The sequence below is a fragment of the Silene latifolia genome, chromosome 2 (genome assembly GCF_048544455.1).
Source record: "Silene latifolia isolate original U9 population chromosome 2, ASM4854445v1, whole genome shotgun sequence".
NCBI lineage: Eukaryota > Viridiplantae > Streptophyta > Magnoliopsida > Caryophyllales > Caryophyllaceae > Silene > Silene latifolia.
This window is the reverse complement of record NC_133527.1, coordinates 196,085,562-196,113,173: the sequence shown is the minus strand read 5'-3', so window position 1 is coordinate 196,113,173 and position 27,612 is coordinate 196,085,562. Positions and strand designations below refer to the sequence as shown.

General features: G+C 37.4%; 1 protein-coding gene across 1 annotated transcript; it reads left to right on the top strand.

Moving 5' to 3' along the window:
* Positions 1-12,198: 12,198 nt before the first annotated feature.
* Positions 12,199-18,717, top strand: LOC141644239 (serine/threonine-protein phosphatase PP2A-2 catalytic subunit). The gene is made up of 6 exons (XM_074453709.1): positions 12,199-12,737; positions 15,799-15,913; positions 16,243-16,351; positions 16,446-16,523; positions 17,634-17,825; positions 18,193-18,717. The coding sequence occupies exons 1-6, from the start codon at positions 12,485-12,487 to the stop codon at positions 18,364-18,366; spliced, it is 921 nt and encodes a 306-aa protein (XP_074309810.1). The 5' UTR covers positions 12,199-12,484; the 3' UTR covers positions 18,367-18,717.
* Positions 18,718-27,612: the final 8,895 nt, after the last annotated feature.

The window sequence follows — 27,612 nt, the reverse complement described above, 5'->3', positions numbered from 1 at the left end:
ATAGCAAAAAAAGTACCTGAAATGAGCATTTGGGATTTCAGGTACCTGATTATATTTTGCTTACCTTTTTTACCCTTCAACTTTTTATATATTACTCCAATATTATTATTTTTTATATTATGATCTCAAATAAACCCAATTAAATACTTTCTACGAAAATGAAAAGCGTCAGTGATAATATCAATACTTTAATTGATGGTGCAATTTAATTAACTATTTTTATGTATGGTTTAATAGAAAACTTACTTCATATCCATAAAATACATTTTTTGATATACTGTTTGATTTTTTTTTTATGTTATCGTGATATTTTAATTATTGTTTTTGTCATTTTGAAACATGTTGAAGACTTGTGCAATTATAGTGAAAAAAATTACATTTCTTCAAATTACTAACAATGCCAACGACAATAACACAAGAATAATAATAAAAACATAAATGATAACTGTTCCGGGTGTAATTCCGGAGCAGGATTTGTGACCACGTAAGCTTGTTGAATGATGTCTTTTCTTGTCTCTTCCTTTCGCTCTTTCATGTTTAAGATGAACAAACTGAGGGTTCGGTTTGGTACCGAGCGTACTCACTCCGACGCTCAAGTCAGTAAACTTAAAGAGATTAAGTTGTGTGTTACTTGGCAAAATATATTGTAGAGAGATAAGGGAGTTTATACCAGATTAATAGTGAGTTTTTAGGATGAATTGTGGATCGTTTTCTCAATGAGGATTGAGGAGTATTTATAGACTTTCACCTTTTGTCACGTAGTGGCCAAGTGGCAGAGCAGGTGGAAAGACCGTTCTACCCTCGGCCGAGGGACTCATGGCAAGGCCGGCTGACCTGGTTGACTCCATGCCGAGGGGTCTTGGATGTGAGTACGCGGATGTGTCTCCCGGCTGGTTAGTTGCCTAGCCGAGACCCAAGTGACAGGCCGACAGGCTGCGTCGGTTTGGCTGTCTAATTCGTTGACTTGCTGTCTTTTGGCTTTGACCTTGCTCAATATGTTGACTCGGTCAGCGGGTGCAGAATATGCCCCATCAATAACAATTAACAATAATAAGCCATGTCCTTTTACGTCATTTCACCAAATATCAGCTACCTTTTCAGCTAGTCTCCCAAACAGTTTTAATAAAAATCAGGTACTCTCTTAGGTCGGAATTTTCAGCTACCTTTTCACTTACCTTTTCAGGTTTCAGGTTGCTTTTTAGCTAGTTTTACCAAACGGAGCCTAAAAGAGAAAAAAAAAATAGTGGAGAACTCTGTAATATATATGGTTCCATCTTCTTTTTTACTCCCTCCTATTCTAGATAAGTTAGTGACGTATCTAGGATTTGGACATAGGGGATGCAAAAAATTAACAATGATTTAGGTGACGTGAACGGAAGTTTATATCCAAAAAATTCGCAAGGCTAAAGTAAAATATTAAATTAAAATAAAATTAGATCCAACAAATTCTAGAAGATATAAATAAAATAAATATTCATGAATTAAATACAATAGGTATTTGAAAGTCACGAACAATTATAATTACGTAACTGTGAAATTGAACTAAATGAATTCGTTAAAACAAATAGCATTAAAGAGTAATAAAGGCACGCATTTATGATAAAATGAGATAGAAGTAAAAAAAAAGAAACTTATAAAAATCGAACCCAAGACCTACGGAATAGATAATGACCACTCAACCGTTGAACCATTGAACATTTGGTGATTCATAGCGTAACTAATATATACATATTTCAGAAAGGGGGGATGCAGATGCATCCACCGCACCCCCCGTAGATACGCCACTGAGATAAGTGTCTCATTGTGGGGATAACACGGGAATTAAGGAGAGAAATTAAATAACGTAAAGTATTGTGCTGGGTGAGGTAATTGGAGAGAAGGAAGATATTGTGTGGTATTATTATGAGTGAAGTGATTAAAATAAGTATTGTTTTGGGTTGAGATGAGGTATTGTTGTGGGGTTAAAGTAATTAAAATAAGTATAAAAATTTACTAAAAATAGACAATAGGACATTATTGTGAATAGATGAGAATGGACAATGGTACACTTATGTAGAATCGGAGGGGGAGTATTTGTTAAGACTTAAGAGGGGCTTGTTTTCAAAAGCCATGTAAACAAATGAAACGCGCTATTATAAGTCTTCGTCTCTTAGTGGATTAAATAAGTGAAGGTTTGGTATGTAATGGATTCATAGTGGTGAAATAAAAAAAATTATTATGACAAAGTTTAGGTCTTTTAGAAAACAATTAGTAGTTACTATTATGACAAAGTCTTAGTCTCCTAGAAAACATTTACAATAGTGATAGAAAACAATTGTTATGAGAAAGTCATGGTCTTCCAGATAAGATAAAATAGTTAGGGTTTAGATATGACAAAAGTCGCAAGTCTTTTTAAAAAAACAATTAATTATTATGACAAATTCATGGTCTCCTAAAAAAACAATTACAGTAGTTATTATGCGAAAGTCCTCAACCTCCTGGAGAAGAGAATATAGTGAAGGATTGTGGAGAAGAGAATATAGTGAAGGATTGAAAATGATTCATAAATCATAATGGTGATAGAAAAAAAATTATTATGACAGTGAAGAGAATATGGTTCATGAATCAAACATTCTCTATTTTGGTCAATAATTTACACTTTTTTTAGGTGTTTCCGTCAATAATTTACGTTTCTATTTTGGGTAATTTTACTCTCTACTTTATCTTTTTAATAATATTAAAAATAATTTTCTCTCTTTATATCTTGGTTTTTGTATATAAAGCTTATGTAAACATCTCATTGAAACTGAATAAGTGATTAAAAGTCTCTTTGGGACATTAGATAATCATAATGAAGAAGATAATATAGTGAAGATTTGGAAATGGTTAATACTGGTGACAAAAAATACTCCGTAATTAATTAGTAAAAAATTAATTGCTGAAAAGTCCTTAAATTAAAATTACCAATTTCTTACGCAAAAGTATACCCCCTCCGTTGGATAAATAGTTATTTAAAATCTGTTAAATTATAAAACAGGTCTGAACACACCAAATAGCCAAGAGAAAATCCACATTATTAGACCAACATGGTTGATCTTCTATCAATGAAGATGTGAGGGTATACGTTTGTATAATTGGATTGGTTGTTGATTTTTTTTTTTTGTCTCACGAAGCGCGCACATAGTCGCATTACATAAGGGGAGGGGATTGAGCAACCCTGGGGCCTATCATTCACAATACCTCCGTCTTAACCACTAGACTAAGACATCCTTGGTTGGATTGGTTGTTGATTGTGGATGGGTTTTTAACTATCCTCTTACCTTTAATTATTTATTTGCTTTTTAGCGGAAAATTTTAATCAATGGTAAGAACAAATGAAACGGACAAAAGGAGTACTTTGTAAAATTGGATTGGGCCTTCGTTATTATAGTCAGCCTAAAAGAACGATAATCTAAGCTACTTGGTAGTCTGCATAAGATAAGGCCCATATTGGATTGAAGACCTCTGTTGTTGTGGACTGGTTTTTAACACACATGGACTTGTGAATTGTGATAGCTGATATCAAGAAACTCTTGCAGCCTCTTTTGAAAGATTTCGATCTTTATTTGGTCAAAAGAGAAATTATTTGACCAAAATTTCAATAGCATATTTTTTTTGCAAGTGTTTGGCAAGTAGCTTATTTGTCCAAAAAAGCTACCTGAAATGAAATGCTACCTAGAGTAGCATTTGGGATTTCAGGTACCTGATTCTAATTTATATTCCCTTTTTGCCCCTTCAATCTATAATATTAAATAGTTATTATATCCTTTTTCGTCATTTCATCTAAATAAGCTACATTTTCAGTTAATTTGCCAAACACTTTTTTCATATAATCAGTTACCTTATCAGTTCTTAATTTTCATTACCTTATCATTTCCTTTTCGTTTTGATTAGCTTTTTTCGGTTTTCGTACCTTTTCAGGTTTCAGGTACCTTTTCAGCTAGTTTTACCAAACAGAACCTTATGGTAACTTTTCTTAAGGACTTGCTAAGGCGCTGTTTGGTAAACGGTATATTGGCCAATTTTTAGCATATTCAAGGGTTTTAGCATGTTGACCAATCAATATGCTAATTTTAGTGTTTGGTAAATAGCATATTGAAACAGCATATTTGTGGTCAATATGTTGTTTTACCATATGCTGCATACCCTAGCATATTGTAAAATAGGAAATTTTTCTCCACTTTACAAAGAAAACTAACAATCTACTAATCGTAATCTGTCAATTACCAAACACCCAAATTAATTCTGCTAATTATAATATGCTAGTCAAACCTTCTGATAAAATCTGTCATTTATAATCTGCTTATACTGAAATTAATCCGCTGTTTACCAAACAGAGCCTAAATCTAACACGCAAATTTAGTATATTTAACACATTTTTCCGCCTTATTTTGAATTTGTCCCTCCCATTTTCTCACACACCAAGGAAGAGACGAAAAAAAAGCTAAGAAATCTCGATTAACTACTCCGATAAACCACCATCGCACCACCCGAATTCCACCACTGACTGATGACGGAGATAAGGGAATGGGACGTCAGAGGCGGAGGGTCGACGACATCGGAAGTCGACAGACAAATCAAAACCCTAAAAATAGAAAATCAATTAACTTCCCCGATGAGCAATCAGCTCGCAATCCGGAATTTCACCACTGACCGGCGACGGAGATAGGGGTAGGAGAAGTCGGCGACGAAGAGTCTATGACGACGGAAGTGATCAACAGTCGTTTGCCCGGTGTTGAAGAAGGGTGAAGGGGATTGGTTGTGCTAATGATTGGGTCAGTTCCGGTCGATAGTGGTGATGGAGGTCGGCAGCGAGAGTGTTTGGTCGACGACGCGTGGTTGTCGTGGGACGTCGGAGGTGGGGGATGGGTGGTCAGGGATGGTGTGTGAGGAAGAGAATTTCATTAATTTTTTAATTTTCTTTTAATATGAAGGGCGGTAATGGAATATAGAGGTAAAATGTGCAGGAAGTAATAAAATATTGTGCGGGATTTAGCAACTACGTTTTCTTATTGTAACTCAGAATATTGGTTATTTAAACTCATGAGTACGGAGGGTGGTTATTATTTAAAGGTGATGCTTATTCATGGACGGGTTTTATTCTTTCATCGACATAAATGACCATTATATCCCTTTTATTTTAATTCCTTCGTCTACTCTTTTGTTTCATCATCCAAACACCGTCGACTAACATCACCCGTCAGCCACCATGCACCATCCTCACCGCCGTTGTAATACCCCGACCCAAACCGGGTCGAGAGCAGTTACTTATGATAGCTAATCAGGTTGTGTATATGGCCCACGGATCTACACGGTTCCTTTATAGCGCATTTTGTCCTCACTCAGGCGCATCCCGGGAACCTTCCCAGGATGTCACCCATTCTAAGACTACTCCAGGCCAAGCACGGTTCCTTTATAGCGCTTAACAGGTTTGAGTAGCATATTTCAATTAGCAGATTATATAAATAACAGATTGGATTTACAAGTTTGACTAACATATTTCAATTAGCAGAAGTCTTTGGTAATTAGCGGATTTAGGTTAATAAATTGTTGTATCTATGTGTAAATGGTTTTCATGTTCATTTTTCACAATCTACTAATGTGAATATGCTAGGGAGAGCAGCATATTGAAAAACAGTAGATTGAGTTCCAATCTACTGTTTCAATATGTCATTCACCAAACACTCAAATTAGTAGATTGGTGAGTCAAACATGGTAAATGCCTTGAATATGCTGAATATTTACCAATATGCCATTTACCAAACAGTCAAATGAGTAAATTAGAGAATATGTAAATTGACATTTTTCTCTTTACGAACATATCTTATCATAGTTGCCAATAATTGTTTCATGACCGTATTAGTCATTTTACAAAAAAATAAATAATTTGTTAATTTGAAACTGTTGATTACCAAACATGTTAACAAAATCTACTAATTTTAGCATATTCAATGGTTTTGTTTGGTAAACGACATATTGGTCGATTTTTAGAATATTCAATGGTTTTTGCATGTTTAACCAATCAATATGCTAATTTTAGTGGTTTGTAAATAGCATATTGAAAGTTGAAACATCATATTTGAGGTCAATATTTGTTAGCATATTGTAAAATAGGAAAGTTTACTTCATTTTACAAAGAAAATTAACAATCTACTAATCATAATCTATGTATTATCAAACACTCATACAACAACAACAACATTAGAGCCTTAATCCCAAAATTACCAAACACTCATATGCTAGTTAAACTTTCTGATAAAATCTGCCATTTATAATCTGCTTATGCTGAAACTAATCCGCTATTTACCAAATAGGACTTAAACATATTTAACCAATCAATATGTTAATTTTAGTGTTTGGTAAACAACATATTGAAACAACATATTTGGAGTCAATATGATGTTTACCCCGACATATTAGTTAGCATATTATAAAATTGGAAAGTTTACTTCACTTTGCAAAGAAAATTGTTAATCCATTAATCTCAATCTGTTAATTACAAACACTTAGGGGGTGTTTGGTCAACGGCGGATTGGTATATTTTCAGCATATTCAAATCGTTTAGCATGTTTGACTCACCAATCTACTATTTTGAGTGTTTGGTAAATGGCATATTGAAAGAGTAGATTATAGCTCAATCTACTGTTTTCCAATATGCTGCTCCACCCAACATATTCACATTAGTAAATTGTGAAATATGAATCCGTCAACCATTTACACATACATACAACAATCTATTAATCAAAATCTGCTAATTACCAAACACTTCTACTAAATCTATTAATTGAAATATACTAGTCAAACCTGTCAATCTAATCTGTCATTTACAATTTGTTTGACCAATTTGTTTCTGCTAATATTAATCCGCTGAGTACCAAACATGGTCTTAAACTAATTATGCTAATTATAATATGTTGGTCAAACCTTCTAATAAAATCTGTCATCTATTCTGCTTCTGCTGAAATTAATCCCTTGATACCAAACATGGCCTTAGTCAAAGCTGCTAATACAATCTACTAAGGCTTTGTTTGGTAAAATTAACTGAAAAAGTAGTTGAAACCTGAAAAGGTAGCTGAAAACTGAAAAATTAACTGAAACCTGAAAAGTTAGCTGAAAATTAGGAACGGATAAGGTCGCTGATTATATAAAGAAGTGTTTGGCAAACTAACTGAAAATATAACTGATTTTGATGTAATGAAGTAAAAGGATATGATAATTATTTAATAGTATAAATTTAAGGGGTAAAAACGGAAAATTAAATCAAATCAGGTAACTGAGCTCTCAAATGCTACTCTAGGTAGCATTTCATTTTAGGTAGCTTATTTAGTTAAATAAGTTACTTGCCAAACGCTTACAAAAAAATAAGGTTCCTAAAATTTTGGTCAAATAAGCTACTTTGACAAAATCAGGTACATGAAATGTCTTGTCAAACGAAACCTAAATATATATATAATATGCTTTTGCAACCAGCTCCTGCTAATATTAATCTTCTGTTTACCAAACATGACTTTTATAGATCAATGATTTGTATGACTTGCTTATGTAATTGAGTTGGATTCAGATTTGAGATAAGACACGTTTAAAGGTGATATAAACACGGATCTGACACGATGTCATCTATTTAGGTGTAGATATCGTTGAGTGACAATACACTTAGTGTGTGTTTGGCCTAATTTGTAAAAGTTAAACACAAATTATCAAAAGCTAAAAATCCATTTTTTTGCCCATAGAAATAGAAGCAACTATTTGTTGTTTCTGCTTTTAAAAAACACTTTTGAAAAATTATGCTTAAAAACAAAAACTCATTTTTTAGAATCAAGGTCAAACATGCTCTTAATCTGATTCAAAACCCAACAAAATTTCCATTAATGGCCATTCCTAAAACAATATCTACTCAAGACTCAAAGACAATGTATTTCCTACTAATTTTTAGGAAAAAAATCACAATGCACCAATATTTTCCTAATATGTCTATATGTGGGAGATTTTGTATTAGGTATAACTTCCTCCATAAAAGGAAAACAATATCCCTTCCTTCCAAAACAAACATCCTCCCACGTCTAAACAAATTACAATACGAAGCACATTAATTAGAGAAAAAAAAATCCCATCAAAACCAAACAAGTTACACAAATTAAAACTTCTCCCCTTTAATCCACCCTCCAAAATTCTTTTTTTTTTTTATACATTCAAAATTTCATTCAATTAAATTGAAATTTCAATAAAATTATAATTGAAATTTCAATAAAATGGGGGGACATAATAATTCATGGGGAGAAGAATGGGATTACAACAAAGTTTATGATGATCAAGCTTATACCCTAAACAAGATTAATGATAATGGTAACAAATCAGGCAAAAGTATAACCAAGAAATTATCAAGAAAATTTGGTAATAGTTTTAGCAAAACAAAGGAAGTTACTTCTAATGGTGTTGAAAAAACTAAGGAATCTGTTTCTAAAGGCATGAAGAAGGTCAAACTTGGTGCTTCTGGTAGTTTTTCTTGGGTTGCTGAGAAATTCCGTAAATCCGTCAAAAAGTGAGCAAATATAGATAATTCTATCTCGATCATTTGTTTACCTTTTTTATTTTATTTTTGATATTTTGATTGAAGGTAAATAAATAATCGAGATGGATAGAATATATTTGGTGTTGCTTGATTTGTATTTTGTTTTGGGTTTGGTGATGTATTTTGATCGTTGAAGTTTAGACGTGAATGTATTCGAATTAGCGTACGAAGAATGATGCTAATTTAATTGGGTTGGATTTGCGTTTGGTGTTGTATTTGGGTACGCGTTATGTTTGATTAATGCTTGTCGCGATATTTTGATTTTGATTTTTCTAATAGTCGCAAATTCGTAATGTGGTTTCGTTATTAGTAAGTCGCGTTTTATGATAACAATTCAATAATTTGATTTATTCATGTCGCGATTCTATTTTGGTTACGAGCGATGTTGTTTTAGTTGAGATTAAAGGTCGTGGTACCCTCGTTTGTTTGCAAAAAAAAACTTTGACTGACAATAATTCTAAGTTACGAGTTCAGAAAACAGTAATTTTTTTTCAAACCAATTATCTCGTCAATGCCTTCAATTTGAAAAAAAAAATTCACCACTTTTTGAACTCGTAGCCGGTAGTTATGGTTGGTCAAACATTTTTTAACGAATAAACTTTGACCGACCATAATTCCCGACTACAAGTTGAGACGTCGGTGATTTTTTTTTCAAACGGAAGACCTCTTAAAGACAGTCAATTTGGAAAAAAAGTTTATCGTATTCTGAACTTGTAGCCAAGAGTTATTGACGGTCAAAGTTTTTTTGCATGAAAAGAAAGGTATATCATAGAAAATGAAAAAGTTGAGGAGTACACGAGAGAATATCCTGAATATGTATATAATATATGATTAATTGATTATCGACTTATCGTAACGAACATGTATCTTTCTAATTGACTATTTTATCTTGATTTTCAAGATCGTGTTATACTTCAGAATTTGTTAGAGGGTCACAACTCACAAATTCTTTATGGTGCACCTACATGATGAAAACCTCTCTTTACGTTTTGTTTCGGTCTCTTCGTTCTCAAGTCGTTACCTTTTTGTGTCTATTTGTCGAAATAGGTTACTCTTGTTGGTTTTGGGTCGGGTTATCAGCATTAAGCTATTTGATTGTTGCGTCGCTATTAAGTCGGTTTTAGTTACAGCTCAGATAAGTTGAAACGTGAAACAAAACGTATTGTATCGGTTATTAGTTTGACCTTGAGTCGATTGTGGCACACCAATTTCTTTTGGCTTGTACTTCGTATGGAACATTGTTTTTCTGGTGTGATTTGTTTTCATCAACTCTCACATACATACAAAGTATTTATCATACGACCGAGTTCCTCCTAAAAGCTTTTGTTTCACAAATAGGATTATAAATTCAGCTGTACCAAGAGTATTGTACAACCAATGTATAAGAATCCGAACTCATGTGTATTCTTTCTCAGCTAATTTAAAGTTCATATTTTTAATGTGTAAATGGATGAGCTCAATACTTTCTAATAAAACTCATATTCTTTAACATAAAACTCGGATACTTAATCACAAAGCTCAAATTCTACACCGTACAACATATACAACTGGTTGTATAGTCCATGAATTGTTTTTGCTTGAATAACATCGGAAATTACTTATTCACATATTTTCTTTTAATTTGTTGATTAATTTGTCGATAAATTTTTAAACTCGCAAAGCAACTAGATTAGTCTATTGAGCATCAAAGTCCGCCGAATCATTTCATTATGTCGCTATCACTTTGAGTTACATGTCATTTGGTTTGGGTAAAATTATAGCGGGTTCTGTTAGAATATGCTCGCATTCGATTCCTAGCAGAACGGTTTGGTCATTTCAGATTCGTCTACATTGTTGCTAGATAATTTTAATTTAATCTCCCATGACTCACCTTGGAGAAAGATTGACAAATGACAACAATTCGAGTTGATTGGCCTCAGTAAAAGTTAGTTCAAATTTCGTGTCACATTTTACCGCAATCATTCAAATTTTCCCAGCGAAGAACAATATAACAGATAACAGAAGGCATGAGGCTACTAAAAAAGTCAAAAATAAGTATGCCACGGTGCCAAGAGTCAAGGCCGCCAACTCCCAAAATAGAGGAAGATCAAGTCATCACGGCCTATATATTTGGATCATTTGGGGTACCATCTAAATGGTACCTATCCTTATTTCACGCATCTTATTTTTTGCCAGTCCGTTTTTCTTAAAACCATTGCTTTTGGTCTGAAATAAGACGGGTAACATGTCATCATTTTACAATAAAATGTTGTTATTTTCTGATAACATGTTACCATTATTGTTCACATCATTTTCAGGGTAAAAAATGACACCTCTAGTCATAACATTTTGTAAATTAATTGGTTACATTTTCTTAAAAAATGGCAACATTTTATCCGTCTGACAAATAAGACCAAAAGTGTCGGTCTGAAACAAGAATTTGTGATTTTTTGCTAATGCAAAATCTTTATAGTAAATCCCTATGATCTTGTTATCTTATATTTTTGCTATATATTTGCTTGACACCGTCGTCAAGCTATTTTACTTATAACCGTTGTAAGTTACAATGAAGGGGCGTAAATCACTAGCACCCCCAAAAAAGTAATACTTTATTAGTTTGAATGGTTTATACTTTGTTGTAAATTATTCTTTGCTTACGACGATTGTGAATAAGAAGTTGTTATCTACTAATCTTAATATGTTAATTAACACACTTTATCTAGTTATGCTAATTAGAATATGTTGGTCAAACCTTTGAATAAAAGTTACTAGTATCATTAATCACAAAATTTGTTTATACCGAACATAATCTGCTAAATATTAGACATGTCCTATAAATTCACATCAACAGATCATCACATAACGAAATATCATCATAAGTTATGAACTTACGAATCAAGACTAGTGAATAGTGACAATACCACTTCAACCAGTAAATAAAACCAAATTACCCACCAAAACACACTCTATTTCAAATAAAAATTAGTCTTACTATAAACGGATATATCCGTTTATATTGAAAGACTGATCAAATACACTTAGTCGTTTGGTTCATGAAGGCATTAGATTTTCCTAGGAAATGCTAATTCATAGGAATTAAGTTCCTACATTGAATTCATGTGATTTGAGAAAACTTGTTTGGTTATCAATGTAGGAATCTAATTCCACCGGAACTTGCAATTACCTAGAGGGGGTTAGGTAAACCAATTTCCCCATTATGTAGGCATTGGAAGTTCCTAGGAAGTTAGAATTCTTCCATTTTACAAAAAAATATGTCAACCAAACAAGTCTTGATTTTTCAATTCATGGGATTTCCCAATGCCTACGTTTTATCGAGGCAACCAAACGACTAAAGTGGTGATATTTTGGGCCCCACCATGCAACTTGTTGCTTGTTTTATGCTTAAAGTGGGTGAATATTTTTCGTCTATAACTATAGACGGATATCTCCCATCTATAATTAGAATTTGTATTCAAATAACTAACTTTCAAAATTTCAAAATAAATATTCACATATCCGATCAAACATTCAAATATATTTTCAAAACCGACTCGATCTGACCCGACCCTCCCTCAAACCGGCAACAGTCAACACCAACACAAATAAAAGCGGGATGCGGCGGACACGAAATTGAAATTTCCCGCAAACCACAAAATTCGACCAAATCAAATCCTCTTCTCAATTTGATTTATTTTGACCAGTGAAATCCCCAAATTACCCCTCTTCCCAATTCTCTCCACTCAATTTTCCCCCAAATTAATGGCATCATTATTTCTCCCCTTTTGATCCACAAACCCTAATTTCAATTTCAATCCAACATTTTGAAATCCCATCCCATTTTTCATCAAAATCCCAAACCCTAACCCTAACTTTCCAAAATAGGGTAAGATCAATCATATTAATCCGATCGACGAAACGATGCCGTCGCATGGGGATATAGATCGGCAAATAGAGCAATTAATGGAGTGCAAACCATTATCGGAGATAGATGTGAAAACATTATGCGAACAAGCGAGGGCAATTTTGGTAGAAGAGTGGAACGTTCAACCGGTCAAGTGCCCGGTGACCGTATGTGGAGATATTCACGGGCAGTTTTACGATCTTATCGAATTGTTTCGTATCGGCGGCAATTCTCCTGATACTAATTATCTCTTTATGGGTGATTATGTAGGTCTGTATACTTGAAACATTTTTGTTTTAATTTTTTATTTTTGTTTGATTTTGATTTAAAAATGCGGAAATAGTCTCTTTGTGTTGTTTAGGTAGTGGTAAGGTTGCGTATATCTGACCCCCGATTCCCCGCTACTCCCTCCGTCCCGGTCATTTGTTTGCCTATTAAATTTTGGGTGTCTCAGCCAATTGTTTGTCTTTCTATTTTAGGAATGGCTTTGATGGTCAATTGGATCCTCGACACTCAATCTGGTCCACTTGTCATCTAATAATTGTCCGTCTCCTCTTTCCTTGGGTCTTTGTGCCAAAACTATGGCAAATAAATGAACGAGATGGAGGGAGTATTTGTTTACTTTTTTTATCCGTTGTGAGTGTATTTTAATCAAAGGTAAACAAATGATTGGGACAGAGGAAGTATTTGTTGGGGCTGTAAAGGCTTTGGGGTAAAGTTGTTGTCGTCGTCGTTATATTTAAATGGTCCATGAGATTTTTTTGTGAGTGTTAGCATGGCTTATGATTTATCCTGAATTTTGTTTGTTTGTTCGAAATATGAGGTCATTTGAGCATGTTAATCACGAAGAAGAGGAAGAAAGTCACAATCGTGGTGTCGAGGTTGCGATGTTTTGTTGTAGTTAGTATAGGGTAAGTGCTAGTTGCAGAGAGTGCTGTATATTGGATAGAATGTTGAACACTAAAATAGAGGTCCGCTTAGCCGTTGTAGATGGTTAGGGACTAATACTGATACTGATAAAATATTGATGAAAAGAAAAAGGAAGGTCGTGACTCGTTGAGCAGCTCTGTTGAACTTTTAAATAGGGGAACCTCTTATGTCTTTATATTTGTCCTTTATCCCATGTACCCTTTGTTGGTGGTTGAGTGTATAAGTTGGAGACTAGTGGCTTTGCTTTATCGCATTTAAGCACATGTTTATTTGTCAATCAATGGTGAAATGTACTTGCGGTGGGAGATAGCATTTTGATTTCATGAGGTATGATGAAGTGGTTAATGTAGACTTATTGGTTAACATAGTGGATTTCAAATTCCATTATAAAGTTCTTACTTTAATGTATATCTGTATTGATGGTTGCTTATGCCTATGTCAAAGATAGGCTGTTTCTTTTTTCGTGGACAAAGTTGTGTTGTCTATAATAGAAATTGGATGAGTCTATCCATGGATATTAGAAAAATGTTGAGGTTGTGGGATGTCGTTTTTGTTGGATTATTCTAGAAATTGCGCTAGCTTCTTCTTTTAGTTCATCACAGAGTTCCATTGTAGTTGCACACTTGCACTACATTGGCCAACTTTATATTTAGCCCCTTGCCGGTTTCAGTGAACTCATAGTCATACCATTACTTGCTCTTCACTTGTCTAATTTTAGCAAACAGAGAACTTTTTTAATATACTTTACAGTTTACATGAACAAGCACCTAGTTGAGTAATCCTTTTCTGAACCTTGTTGTTTATTCGTTTCTTAGTTGCTCTATTCATACTGTTAGCTGCTCGTTGCAGTTCACGTGTGAAGCCTGCCATAAGCTTGATGAGCGAATGGTGACGGAGAGGGCACAATGGAGGGAAATGATACATGTGGAGTTTTAGTATTTGACGTTATTTGAAATATTTAAAGTCTTTTATTTAATTTTTAAAAATGTATTTGTTCTTTTCGGTTTTATTACACCTTTTTACCAACAGCTTTCCTATATATTAATACTTGGTTCTCTTTTAAGGTTTTCCGGAGGACCCTTAAGTTTTACTTCGGTTTTCAAAATTGTTCTAATATTTATTCTCGATCTAAATTCTAAGTTTTTATAAAAGAAATCCGGACTTTGATTTTAAAACCTTAAGTTTACCTTCTTTTGTATTATGTTTCACTTTTTCTTTTCTATATTTTCGCATTTTGAGGTATGCATTCACCCATGAATGGTTCTAAAGGATGATTCATGTAAGCCGACCCCAAATCATTTTGGGATTAAGGCTCTGATGTTGTTGGGAACTCATACTCTCCTATAATGAAAATAATATAAGTAGGGACATGCTTTCAAAACATAATTCGTCATAGGTTAAATTTAGTTCTTTTTGCCGTGAAACTCACTCAAGCACATGGATAGCGGTACAAGCGTACAACGGTAGTGGAGACATGCCACTTGAGGTTTGAAACCATAAAAAAAGTCGTACAATATGCTTCATATAACAGGCCCCCAACCTTTGTAGGCTTTGTAGTTTGTCCTATCTTTGGTAGTAGAAGTGTCGAGCGATAAAGGTTGGGTATTTCTTAGATTTATTAAGTTTCGTATCGGCCATAGAATGACTCCAAAATTGAGACGCCTAATTCTCACAGATCAATGGTTAAGCACAACAAAGAGGTTTGATCATGGCTCTATAGTCTATATGATGTGTAGCGTTGATAGACATTGTTCCCTCACTTCTTTGGTGCATATGTCAATTGTCTAAATTGGTGTGGTCTTTGGGGATGGTCTCAAGATTGGGTGATTTGGGTCCTTTATGCGTGCATGACTTTTCTTTTGTGTCTCCCGCGGAGCCAAATTTATGGTGTCTCACTCTTCAAGCATTTGAGTAAGCGGTTCTCTCTCATTGTTACAATTTTAAACCTCGAGGTTCTTTTGTGAATAACCTTTGCATCGATAATTGTGATATAGCAGCAAACTACTGCAATTCGTGATGCAATTTTCATTTTGGGTCATCTAGAGTCATCCTCAGTGTTGGCATTTTGCAATAAGGTTGCGTACAGCAGAAACCCCGTACCTTCTCCCTGCAATTTGCGGGGAGCGCTTGAGGTATTGGCAGTAATGTTGTTATTCTTACCTATGATTAGATCAGACAATTTATGTTGTATTGTACCAGGCCCTTTTTTGTTCTACTTTGTTTCTTGTTAGCGGCCTAGGATAATCAAGATGTTGATTCTCTTGATTTTGTTACGTGAAGTTTTTTCAATTGGATCTGTGGGCAGTTGTTTATCTGCATTTTATGTGAGCTTGGTAATATTGTAATGGATGCCTTATTCTGTCCTGGTACTGATACATTTTCTTGCGGAATGCTTTCTCAGATCGTGGATACTATTCGGTAGAAACTGTCAGTCTTCTGGTGGCCCTGAAGGTTCGTTACAGGGACAGGATTACGATTCTCCGAGGAAATCATGAAAGCCGACAAATAACTCAAGTGTAGGGCACTTGTGCTTCTCATCTGAAGATCAATGTGTTTCTATTCATGAATTGCGTAGTATCTAGAATGGTATTCTGAATTGTGGTCTCTGGATTTGTTGATCTTTACTAGTTCTGCTAATTGCAGTGAAATAGGCAAAAAAAATTTAAGAATTCTTATTCTTCTTTATCTGCCAGCTGTAAACTGAAGAAATTTATCTTTTACCTTTTTAACTAAAATGTTTTAAATTTTATTTTCTTTTAACAAGTTAAACTTTTTTAGTATAAAAAATGGGGGTCAATTGTCTACTCACTTCCATCATCTAAAGACTTTGTAATTGACCTTTCAGGTACGGATTCTATGATGAATGCTTGAGGAAGTATGGAAATGCGAATGTTTGGAAGCATTTTACTGACCTTTTTGATTATCTGCCTCTTACAGCTCTTATTGAGAGTCAGGTCTGAGTTGTAGATTAATAGAATATTCTGGTAGCTTTAAGCTTTGCCATGGCGTGTTTCTGGTGGATGATAATAAGATGTTTATACATGACAGATTTTCTGTTTGCATGGAGGCCTTTCACCATCTTTAGATACACTGGACAACATTCGAGCCCTGGATCGTATACAAGAGGTATGGCTGAATTGGCAGCTGCGTACTTTTGCTAATTTTAAAGAGCTAGATTAAGTGATGTCATTTGATATGTTTGAGAAGGACTGTAGTCTATACTGTGTACTCTAGTGATACCCTGCCACTTGATCATCTGTATACCTAGCAAACAGGCTGTATGCGGCCGACTTGTCATCTTGTATGTATTATGTACATATTGAGTTGGATTGGGTCAGGTACAGAAATACCCCGTATGGTGCCACAATCTGGGATCAAAAGGAAACTTAGGCTGCTGGGCATTTATTACTTTGTTTTAGAATCGGGTGTGTGTTTCAGCTGTCTGTAATTATCAAATCATTTTGTGCACATGCTGGATCATATTCACTCTTCATTCCCTTTGTTATTGTTTGTTAATTCACTTTCCCCTTACCCTTTACCCAATTTCCAAACAGCACCTCCAAACCTGGCGAAATCTACCAGAGTACCAGCCCCAACTCCAAGCATCACACCATAACAAAAAAACTCCCACACCTCCTAAATACCTTCCCTTACCCACGAAAACACCAGATCTGATGTTTTGGGGGTGGGGAAGGGTTTTTAAGGGGTGTGGGAGGGTTTTCTTTGTTATTGGTGTAGTGTTTGGAGTTGAGGGTTGTGGATTTCGACGGGTTTAGAGGTGGTGTGAGGGTGGTAGCCAACGAGATGGAGGCGAGGCGTCGGCAAGGGGGAGGCGCCGATGCGCGAGGGTTTGCAGAGGTGGTGGTGGAGGTTGTTGAATTTGAGTTTTATACTATTATTTGTTCATTTCATAACCCGAATTCCAACCAAACATGTCAAGGTATCATCGGTAAACCCTTTGCCCTCTCTTAACCAAACGCATCCTAATTGTAGTTGAGTCATTTCGGGTCAATCTTGGATTGGGTTTGGTGGGTTTGGGTTGGGTCATTTCTGGTCAGGTCAATATGATGTTCAACAGCCACGGCGTGGGTTGTGTTACATCAAGTTAGTCATTTTATGGATTACTTGTCCCGTTCTTGTTGTATTGGGTGGGTCAATTTTGCCAAGTCTATTCAGATGTAATGCCATCCTTTTTGTGAACTAATTTGATTCTCTCTGTATTGTTATATTGAGCAGGTTCCTCATGAAGGGCCTATGTGTGACCTGTTGTGGTCTGATCCGGATGATCGGTGTGGCTGGGGAATTTCGCCTCGTGGAGCCGGCTATACTTTTGGGCAGGATATAGCAGCCAACTTCAACCATACTAATGGACTCACTCTAATTTCTAGAGCCCATCAGCTTGTGATGGAAGGTTTCAACTGGTGTCAGGTTTGTAAAATATCACATTATGACCCTATTTCGTAGTGCGGAGTACTTCCCATCACTATAATCATACACGTTGCCCTCGTAATGATTTTAAGGCCCTGTATGTAAGTCAACCTAAAAATTTGTTTTTAAATAGCCAATGAAAAATTGAAAGGATATGAATTCGTCCCTCTCATTATTATTGAAATATATGACAGTCTTCACCACTACGCCATAATGAAATGCTTGATCATTACTCGGGATATAAAAGATGGGGGCATTGTTCCGAGAACCGAGTAGAACCCCTTGTTAGGCGGCCCTGACTCCCTGAGCCCCTGATCATTACTAGTGAATTTTTAACAAGCCAGTTAATTTTGTTGCAATATTACAGGACAAAAACGTAGTGACAGTTTTCAGTGCTCCCAACTACTGTTACCGATGTGGGAATATGGCAGCTATTCTTGAGATCGGAGAGAACATGGAACAAAACTTCCTCCAATTTGATCCTGCACCTCGGCAGATTGAGCCTGACACAACTCGAAAGACGCCTGACTATTTTTTGTGAGTTCACTTGCTTCATCACCTGTTTGTAAAAACACTGTCATCCTCTTCTGGCTGTAGATTTCATTGGAAGATAAGATTTTGGTTGTTTGAGGATCACTGTCAGCATCATTCTTTGCTTTGGACTAGTATTTCTATTGCTATCATTTCTCGCCATAGCTGCAGAATCGAGGTTCTATTAGTTTTCTATTTTTTTTGTATATCTCCATTGTGAAAGCAAGTAGCTGTTGCGACTTGGTAATATATTATGTAATGTTTGCTAATTAAGCCACGATTACTCGATTAGTTGGATATACGCTTATTTGTATGTGGAACTGCAGTTTTTTTTACAATGGAACTGCAGTTTGACTGTGCATTAACGTGTTTTCTAACATAGAAATAGCGAACATAGAGGCGGAGCTGGGTAGTTTGATTCCATTACCTTGCTGTAGGCCGGAGCCTTGGAGTTTTTGACTCGCAGAGGGTTGGTAATATGATTTTGACCTTTTTAGTACTCAATACCGAATAGACATGTGAATCGGTATAATTGTTCATGGTGTCACGTTTATGTCGTTGGTCAGTCGGGATATTCAATACTCACCACAATGCTAGTCTGCAGCAATGTACGTCTCGTACTGAGCATCATTTTTCATTGTTTCGATTTTTAACCATGTAAAAGAATTCATTTAGTTTTTAGACAGCGAAATTATGATCTAATGTGATTAATTGATTTTCCTGAAACCGGTGATTTTGTAATTCTATCAGTTATTCTCATAGGTGAGTCGACTACTCTGTTTGATGAGTGGATTTGTTTAATCTTGATTCTTTAAAGCTCTCTCTCACAAACAACACAAATTTGCATTGAAGACGGGCACTATTTGTTATAAGCTGAAGATGGATAGTGTTCTTCTCACAAAATGCAAGACGCTTTGCACAAACAAAGAGATCTTTCCGATTGAAGGAGTCTTTTATAAGTCTTGTTAAACTTCACATATTCCGTATAATTCATCCCCCGTCAATAATTATCATTTTCTATTTCTGGGTGTATCAAACAATAGTTAATTAGTTATCAACTTATCATTTCCTTTTATGGTAAATTTTACCTTGCAAATTGCCCATGTGCAAGTGGTAGATTTGTGATTAAATATTGTTATTAAATACCCCTCACAACTCTATCTTTGTCCGAATTCAATCGATAACTAATGGCTGAAACATAGGGATTTCATATCGATTTGCTTGTACACACGGACACACCTTTGTGCATGTCGATTTTAGGTTAGTACCTTAACATGCGACCCACACCATTTAAATTACTAAACAGAAAACATTGTTGACGATTTTATGGTCACTAATTAAATCATACTGTATGAGATGGTCTCACAATAAATTCATTGTAAAATCTCTTACATGATAGGTAGTTATTAGGCGCAAAAAAATAATGATTTATGACCATAAAATCGTCGTCTCAAAAAGTTAAAACGTTATTTCAATTAGTAGTTCATCATTTTGATTTAGAAAAACGATTTGTGTTACGTCACTTTGTAATTTGTCATTTTGATTAGGCTGTTAGTTATACCACATTAGTTGTTAAAATTTCGATTTATCGCTAAATTGATTGATGTGTCGACGATTTGAATAATGTTATTTAGCAATTGGGTTTTTCCTTTGGTGACAAGGGGCGACTAACCCAAAAACAAAAAGTACACTATGCTAGGAAAACTCTAAATCATTTTTGCCAATCAAAATTAATTATTTCTAAGCAAAGACGATATCATATTTATTGTAGGATCCGAAACACGGAAACTGGTGGTTAGAATTTAGTTCCGGGATCCTAGTCGGATACTGGCCCTCATATTTGTTCACACACTTGCGTGACCATGCAAGTATGATTCAATTTGGAGGTGAAATCGTAAATTCAAGAGACGGATGTTTCTATACGTCGACACAAATGGGAACTGGGAAGCGGCCATTTTTCGAGAGAAGGGTTCGGAAAGCGTCATATTTTCGGAATTTACAGGTAGTACATTGGGATAATAGCTTAATTCCATTGTCCAATCTCAAAGTTTTGGCTGATCATCCAAATTGTTACGATATTAGGGGTGGGATTAATAACGTTTGGGGTAATTATTTTTACTATGGTGGGCCGGGTAGAAATGTTAGATGCCCTTAGGCCCAAGTCTATAGGCCCGATAGAAAGGGAAGTGATTGGGTGACATCGGGTGTTACCGAGTTTCGATAACACCCTAATAAAAAAAAAATTGAAAAGATTTTCGTTTTTGGCCAATATTCCAGGGATAAAACCGTACTTTACAATTTGTTAAACTAATAAAATAAAATATTAATTAATGATACTAATTAAAACTAAACTATATCTAATCTTATCTATATTAATACAAAAGACAATACTCAATCCTCGGCGCGCCACGTCATTAATGCAGTTTTTTTTTTTTTTTTGAAATTCATGTTATGGTGGGACCCGTGAGTGTGCAGTGTATTTATTTCTTCAGATTTCCGTCTTTTCAAACATGCGATAAATTCCGTCTTACAACAAATTCTATGAAATAATATTATGAAAAAATTCTATGAATTAATATTAATTTTATACATTCCGTGTAAATAAAATTAATAACATATACGCAGAATGAATTACAAATGCGAGTAAATGAAATTGAATTACATAATTTTTAAAACAAAATTACATAATAATAAAATTACATAATTTCAAGAAAGAATAACATTTATATACGGGATCGAACATCAAATGCAAATGAATTACATACATATGTTAAAGTTGATTATATTAGATTATATTTCTTTTATCCGGATGTAATGTTTTTTATGTATGCAATTTTTATTTACAAGAGTAGATTATGTTATTTCCTTATAAACCAGTGTATGTGAACACATGTTTGTAACAAATTTAAACATAAATTATGTAGATCGTAGATTTAGACCAACTAGATAAGTACAATAGAAATGCAAAAACAAATATACATTCAAAAACATTAATACTGGCCCAAATACATACCCGTGCAATTTTGCACGGGTTTAAAACTAGTATCATATCATAACAACACATACTTGTTTATCTTCATCAAATCATACATTCATATGTTCATCAATTTAACAAAAAAAACAAAAAAAAAAAACAAGAGAATGAATTTAATGAGAAAAAAATTGTACATCAGATATACTACATCGTATTTAATGGCTTTTTGAGTTTTCGTGTATTTTTTTGAGTATTATAGAGTTTATAAATTACATTTTAGTTTTATGATGTCAATAATCAATTATTTTTAAGCTTATTTGTAATTTTTTTGAGTTATAATGTAAGTTTTTGAGATCAAAGTTTAAGTAAATAAACTCAAAAAATTTATAATAAAACTCAAAAAATTTAGATTACATCAGATGTATAATCCTCTTACTGGAATTTAATTGTCAAACAACAATTACCCTAAAACTTTTTTTCTCCAAATATATTATACGCTTGTATACATAGTTATCGAGATATGTTTAATTTAACGAATGAAAGATGTACAAATATTTGTTCATTGAATTTGTTGAGTTTTAATTCACAGAAAAAATAGCTATTTATTACTCCGTTATCATTAAAGACGAAGAGAAGAGCTTGACCTTGACCTTGTATGTCATAGTTACTCTAATACCAAGTCCAATACTTTTATTCTCCAAGTACAGTTAATATTGAATTACTCCGTATAATGTGTCGAGGCCTGAACCATAACCGAAGTCTCAAGCCTCCGACGACCATTACAACTCATAAGGCTTTGTTTGGTAAAATTAACTAAAAAGTTAACTAAAACTGAAAAGGTAACTGATAAGTTAGCTGAAAAGTAGGAGCTGATAAGGTAACTGATTATATAAAAATGTGTTTGGCAAACTAGCTGAAAAGATGCTGATTTTGGTAAAATGACGTAAAAGGATATGAAAATTATTTAATACGGAGTATTATAAAATAAAGGGGTATAAAATAGGAAATAAGTCATTTGAGGTACCTGATTTCTCAAATGCTACCTATTAGAATATGTAAATATTATTGTTAGAATATTTCTTATTCTTGTATATCTTCTGTTAATTTGTATCCTAGTTTAGCTAGTATTCTTGCTAATTATATGGGATTGCATTCCCCATCTTTAGATAGTAGTTATTGACTCCCCATGATTTGTGGGATTAGGTAGCTAACCTAGGATAATCTTTGTGTATATAATGTACGTTGCATTGACAGTATTGATAAGGGAGTAAGTCTTGCTTAAAACGGGTCGGATTTTAAGACGGGTTGTTGTGTGAGAGAAAATGGGTAGAGGGAACAAAGGTGGGACCTCCCATGTGCTTCTCCACTCACCCTAAATGGGTATTTTGTGAGAGAATATGGTATCCGTCTTATTAATAAGACGGATACCTTGGTCTGAAATAAGAATTGGTGTTGATAAGGGAATACAACCTCTTTTATGGTATCAGAGCAAGTCAGACAATTCACTATTTATATACATTAATGGTGACCAACTTGCATACCTCCTATTGTACGTAGATGACATAGTCCTTGCTACATCGTCGGATGCACTTCGGGTACGTATCATGTCTCTGCTCCAATCTGAATTTTCTATGACCGACTTGGGTCCCTTAAATTTCTTCTTGGGCATTGCTGCTATACGACACTCCAGGGGTTTGTTTTTGCACCAATCTAAATATGCACAGGAGATAATTGCTCGGGCCAATATGTCCTCCTGCAAACCCGCACTCACTCCCGTCGACACTAAGTCAAAACTTAGTGCAACTGGCAGCAAACCATTCTCTGATTCGACATTATATCGGAGTCTCGCGGGGGCGCTACAATATTTAACATTTACTCGTCCCGACATCTCTTACGCGGTGCAACAAATTTGCCTTTTTATGCATGATCCGCGTGATGAGCATTTTAATGCGGTAAAACGCATTATCCGCTATCTTCAAGGTACTTTTGATCACGGCCTGCACATCAGTCGCGCTTCCACTTACTCCCTCATCGCTTATACGGATGCCGACTGGGGTGGGTGTCCCAACTCCCGCCGTTCCACCTCCGGGTATTGTGTCTATCTTGGAAATAATTTAATTTCATGGTCATCTAAACGCCAGCCAACTGTATCCCGGTCCAGCTCAGAAGCCGAGTACCGTGGCGTTGCCAACTGATGGGGCATATTCTGCACCCGCTGACCGAGTCAACATATTGACCAAGGTCAAAGATATCCAAAGCAAGTCAACACCTTGGACAGCCTAGCCGACGCAGCCTGTCGGCCTGTCACTTGGGTCCTGGCTAGGACAACTAGCCAGCCGGGACACATATCCGCGTACTCATATCCAAGACCCCTCGGCCGGCCTGCCATAGGTCTATCGGCCGAGGGTAGAACGGTCTTTCCACCTGCTAGCCACTTGGCCACTTGGCCACTACGTGACAAAAGGTGAAAGTCTATAAATACTCCTCAACCCTCATTGAGGAAAGGATCCGAAATATAACCAAAACACCTCATAATCTGGTAATATCTTCCTTATCTCTCTACAATATATACTTCGCCAAGTAACACACAACTTATCTCTTTAAGTTCACTGACTTGAGCGTCGGAGCGAGTACGCTCGGCCAAAGCCGAGCCCTCAGTTTGTTCATTGTTTCAGGAGAGGCCAAAAGGAGGATTCAATCAAAGACGTCATTCTACAAGCCACGAGTGGTAACAAATAACTGCTCCGTAATCACACCCGGAACAATTGGCCGCTCTCCTAGACCTGCTGAGGAAGAACCAAGACGTCTTCGCTTACTCAGCAGCCGAGATGCCAGGCGTGAGCCGGGAGGTAATTGTTCACAAGCTGAACGTACTCTCCACCGCTCGCCCTGTCAAGCGGAAGATGAGGAACTCCTCGGTAGAAGGATGAGGCCATCAAAGCCGAGATACAAAGACGCATCAACTTGACGATACCAAAACCGAATGAGAAGAGCCTACAACCGAAGAGTCCACAAAAGGGACTTAAAAGTAGGGGATCTAGTCCTAAGAAAGTCGGCCGCCACCAACAAAGGAAACATTCATGGTAAATTGACGGCCAACTGGGAGGGTCCCTACAAAGTGGTTGAAGAAATGAGGCCGGGTACATACCGGTGACTGACGACATGGAGGGTGTGCCTTTGATGAGCCATTGGAACACCGACAACCTCGGAAATACTTTGTATAGCGGCGGAGGTGTCCAAAACTGTTGTTGGCACCCCAACGCGTGTTTATATCTAATGAAGAATCATCCAAGTTTTCCATCAAAGTGTTTATCCCCTCCGTAGTCATATCGAGGTAGACGCCACGGCCCAAGTCGGGCAGTCACCCCAAGAAGTAGACGCCACAGCGATCACTACCGCAATAGCTTGATACTGCGAAAGCGACCAACATGCCTTTGGAACGTATAAAATACGATTGAGACGCAATTCTAGCCGCCTCGGCCAACCGAAGGCCTGGCAGAGGAAGCGATCAATATGTCTACAGATACGAACGCTGTCGAGCCGTAACCTCTAGCCGCCGCGGCTAACCGAAGGCCTGGCAGGGGACACAACGGTCGATACACTAACATGTTCACAGCGGCGGTTGGGAAGCGCAAATCGGACGCCTCGGCCAGACCGAGAGTGAAAGAGGAAGCGACCAACATGTTTAAAAAACGTTAAGTACAGTTGAGATACGCATTCTAGCTGCCTCGGCCAGGCCGAAGGTAAAAACGAAAAAAGCGCTCAATTAATAACGTAAGAAGACAAGTGAAGGATTGTGATCAAAGCCCTGGCCAAACTGAAGGCCAATAAACAAGCTTTATTGAAAATGATTACAAGTAAGGAGAATACAGACGACGGCCGTCCCCATAGGGATAGCCTAAACACTACCTACCAAAGTTTACAAAAAAGAAGGAACAGCAAAACGGTACGGACATAAGACATGAAGTGCCAAAAGATGGCAGGGAGGAAAGGCTTAATAATTGGCCCCCGAACAGCTGAAGCTATCCGAGATGCCGGGTGAACCTGGTGACGACCGCCCGTCTCCCTATGCCTTCTTTGCTTCGCTCACACGGCGACATCGCGAATCATCTCTTCGGTGGGCGACTCGGAAGCCGACTTGGCGGCTTCGGCTTCAGTGCCTTTGCCTTCTCAGCTTCCTCCTTGGCCGCCTTCACCTTTTCAGCGTGGGCCGCCTTCTCCGCTGCCTCCTCTTTCTCCTTCTTCACCTTTGCCTCCTCCACAGCCTTCGCCTCCGCGGCCTTCGCCTTAGCATCGAGCTTATCATCAAACAGCTCGTCAAATTTTTGCCACGGAAAGGAGCCATCAGGAAAGAGCTCCCCGATCACTTCCCTGACGGCTTCTTCGGCCAGTCCCGTATTGGGCGCACATGTTAGGTAGGATGACGCTTTGGAGCGTCTCAATGTCCTCCTCCCTCTCGGTTGAGGATTGCCCTTGTGCTCTGTGTGATTTCGCCCGGGCCGTATACAGGGTCTTCCATTCGTCCCTCTTCTTGGCAGTGAAGTCAACGACAGCCTGAAGCCGGTCACGCTCCTCCAGCCGCTTAGCGGCATCAGCCTCCGCAGCCTCAACCTTAGCTCTCTCAGCAAGGACCGCCTTTTCAGCGTCCTCCCTAAGTTTTCGCTCAGCAAGGACCGCCTTTTCAGCATCGACCTTGGCCCTCTCAGCTTCCTTCTTCGCGGCAATGAGCTCAAGCTGAGCCGCTCAAGGCGTGGGGCGACTTCGACCATGACCTTTTCTTGCTCCATAATATGAGCACCGGCCATGTCGACCCACTTCGCCAAAGATCTTCCTAATCGGGCGGGGAAGGCTTGGGAGGAGGAGATGACGGCGGCATCTTTATCACCCGCTGCGCAGTCGCTTCTCAATAAGTCGTTCAGTAGGACCGGTCGACGGCGGCGGTTGATCTACAAAAAATGCGGACAAAGCATCCATGTCAACATACATCGACATGCCGGAGAGCCTGTCATCAGGAACGCCTAATGAACCAGCTAAGTCTGAGCCACAGGTTAGATCCGTACCAGTCCTAGGCTTCTTAGACAGAGGGCCGGCTGGCCCCGTCTCTTTGCCGGCCTCGGTAGAAGTGGCAGCGGCAGCAGCGGCAGTAGCAGTCTCTTTTCTCTTACGTATGAGAGGAGATTCCTCTGCCACGGTGGCCTCCTCATCGGTAATATCGACGACCATCACCGTATCCTATTGGAGTGCAGGGATTGGAGGTTGAACTGAAGTTGACGCCGTCGCCGCCGAAGACGTTGCTTTTCGCAATCGGCGCGGAATTTTACTGGCAACCTTGTCCTGGGCCGCCGTTACATCCAATGCCTTCAGCTGCTGATCCATGAGGTCGTTTGGCGTCGGTCTGCGATCACGGGTCTGGGCTTTAGGATGCAAATTGACAACGTTCTTGTCCTTATCAAGTCCCATCCTCTCGAGGATATTCTCAGACAGATCCGGACCAAAACGGTCTGCAAAGAAAACGAAGCAAGAGTTAAGTTAAAGAGATGAATCAAAGTTCAAAAAACAGAAACATTAAAAACAGAGATGGGCCTCACACCGACCCCACTCACCCTGTTCGAGGGTCGGTATGAGGTTGACGTGGCAGAGCGGCTCATCCTGAAGAATGATCTGCGTCGGGGGCATCCATCCCTTGGGCATCCCATTCTTCTCAGCCTCGAACAGCTTCATTGTCCGTTTCTCGTCCTCATTAAGATGGACCCTGGTGGCGTCCATTTTAAGCCTACTCCGGGAGACCCATTTGTCATGCTCCCCCTTACTCTCGCACCGTAAATTGACGCGGTGTTGGAAGGACCGGGGCAGCGGATAGTCCTCCGGCACGTCGACGTACACCCACCGCGCCTTCCAGTCCTTACAAGATGTAATTTTGGATACGGAGACGTAACCCGGCTCCGTCTGCACGCTGTACCACCCCACGGTACCAGGGTTCGACGGCCGAAGGTGATGAAGCCGGCGGAACAAGTTAACCGTCGGGGCCTCCTTTTTAAAGAGACAGAGCCACACAAAGCCAACTATAGTCCTAATGGCCAACGGATGCAGTTGAGCCACGGCGACATTCATGGCTTTAATGATGGCCGCAACGTATCCATTCAGAGGAAACCGGAGCCCATACTCCAGGTGTCTGATGTTAACGCCGATACAGCCCTTGGGAAGGCAACAGACCGCCTGACTTTCCTCAGGAATAACAATCCTATACTCCCTGCCAAAGGAGAAATGATGTTCAAAAAATTC

Excerpts from the sequence above, each read along its gene's own strand:
- LOC141644239 (XM_074453709.1), top strand. The coding sequence starts at position 12,485 with ATGCCGTCGCATGGGGATATAGATCGGCAAATAGAGCAATTAATGGAG. Across the intron at positions 12,738-15,798 it reads CTTTATGGGTGATTATGTAG|ATCGTGGATACTATTCGGTA; the intron begins GTCTGTATACTT and ends ATGCTTTCTCAG. Across the intron at positions 16,524-17,633 it reads CCCTGGATCGTATACAAGAG|GTTCCTCATGAAGGGCCTAT; the intron begins GTATGGCTGAAT and ends TATATTGAGCAG.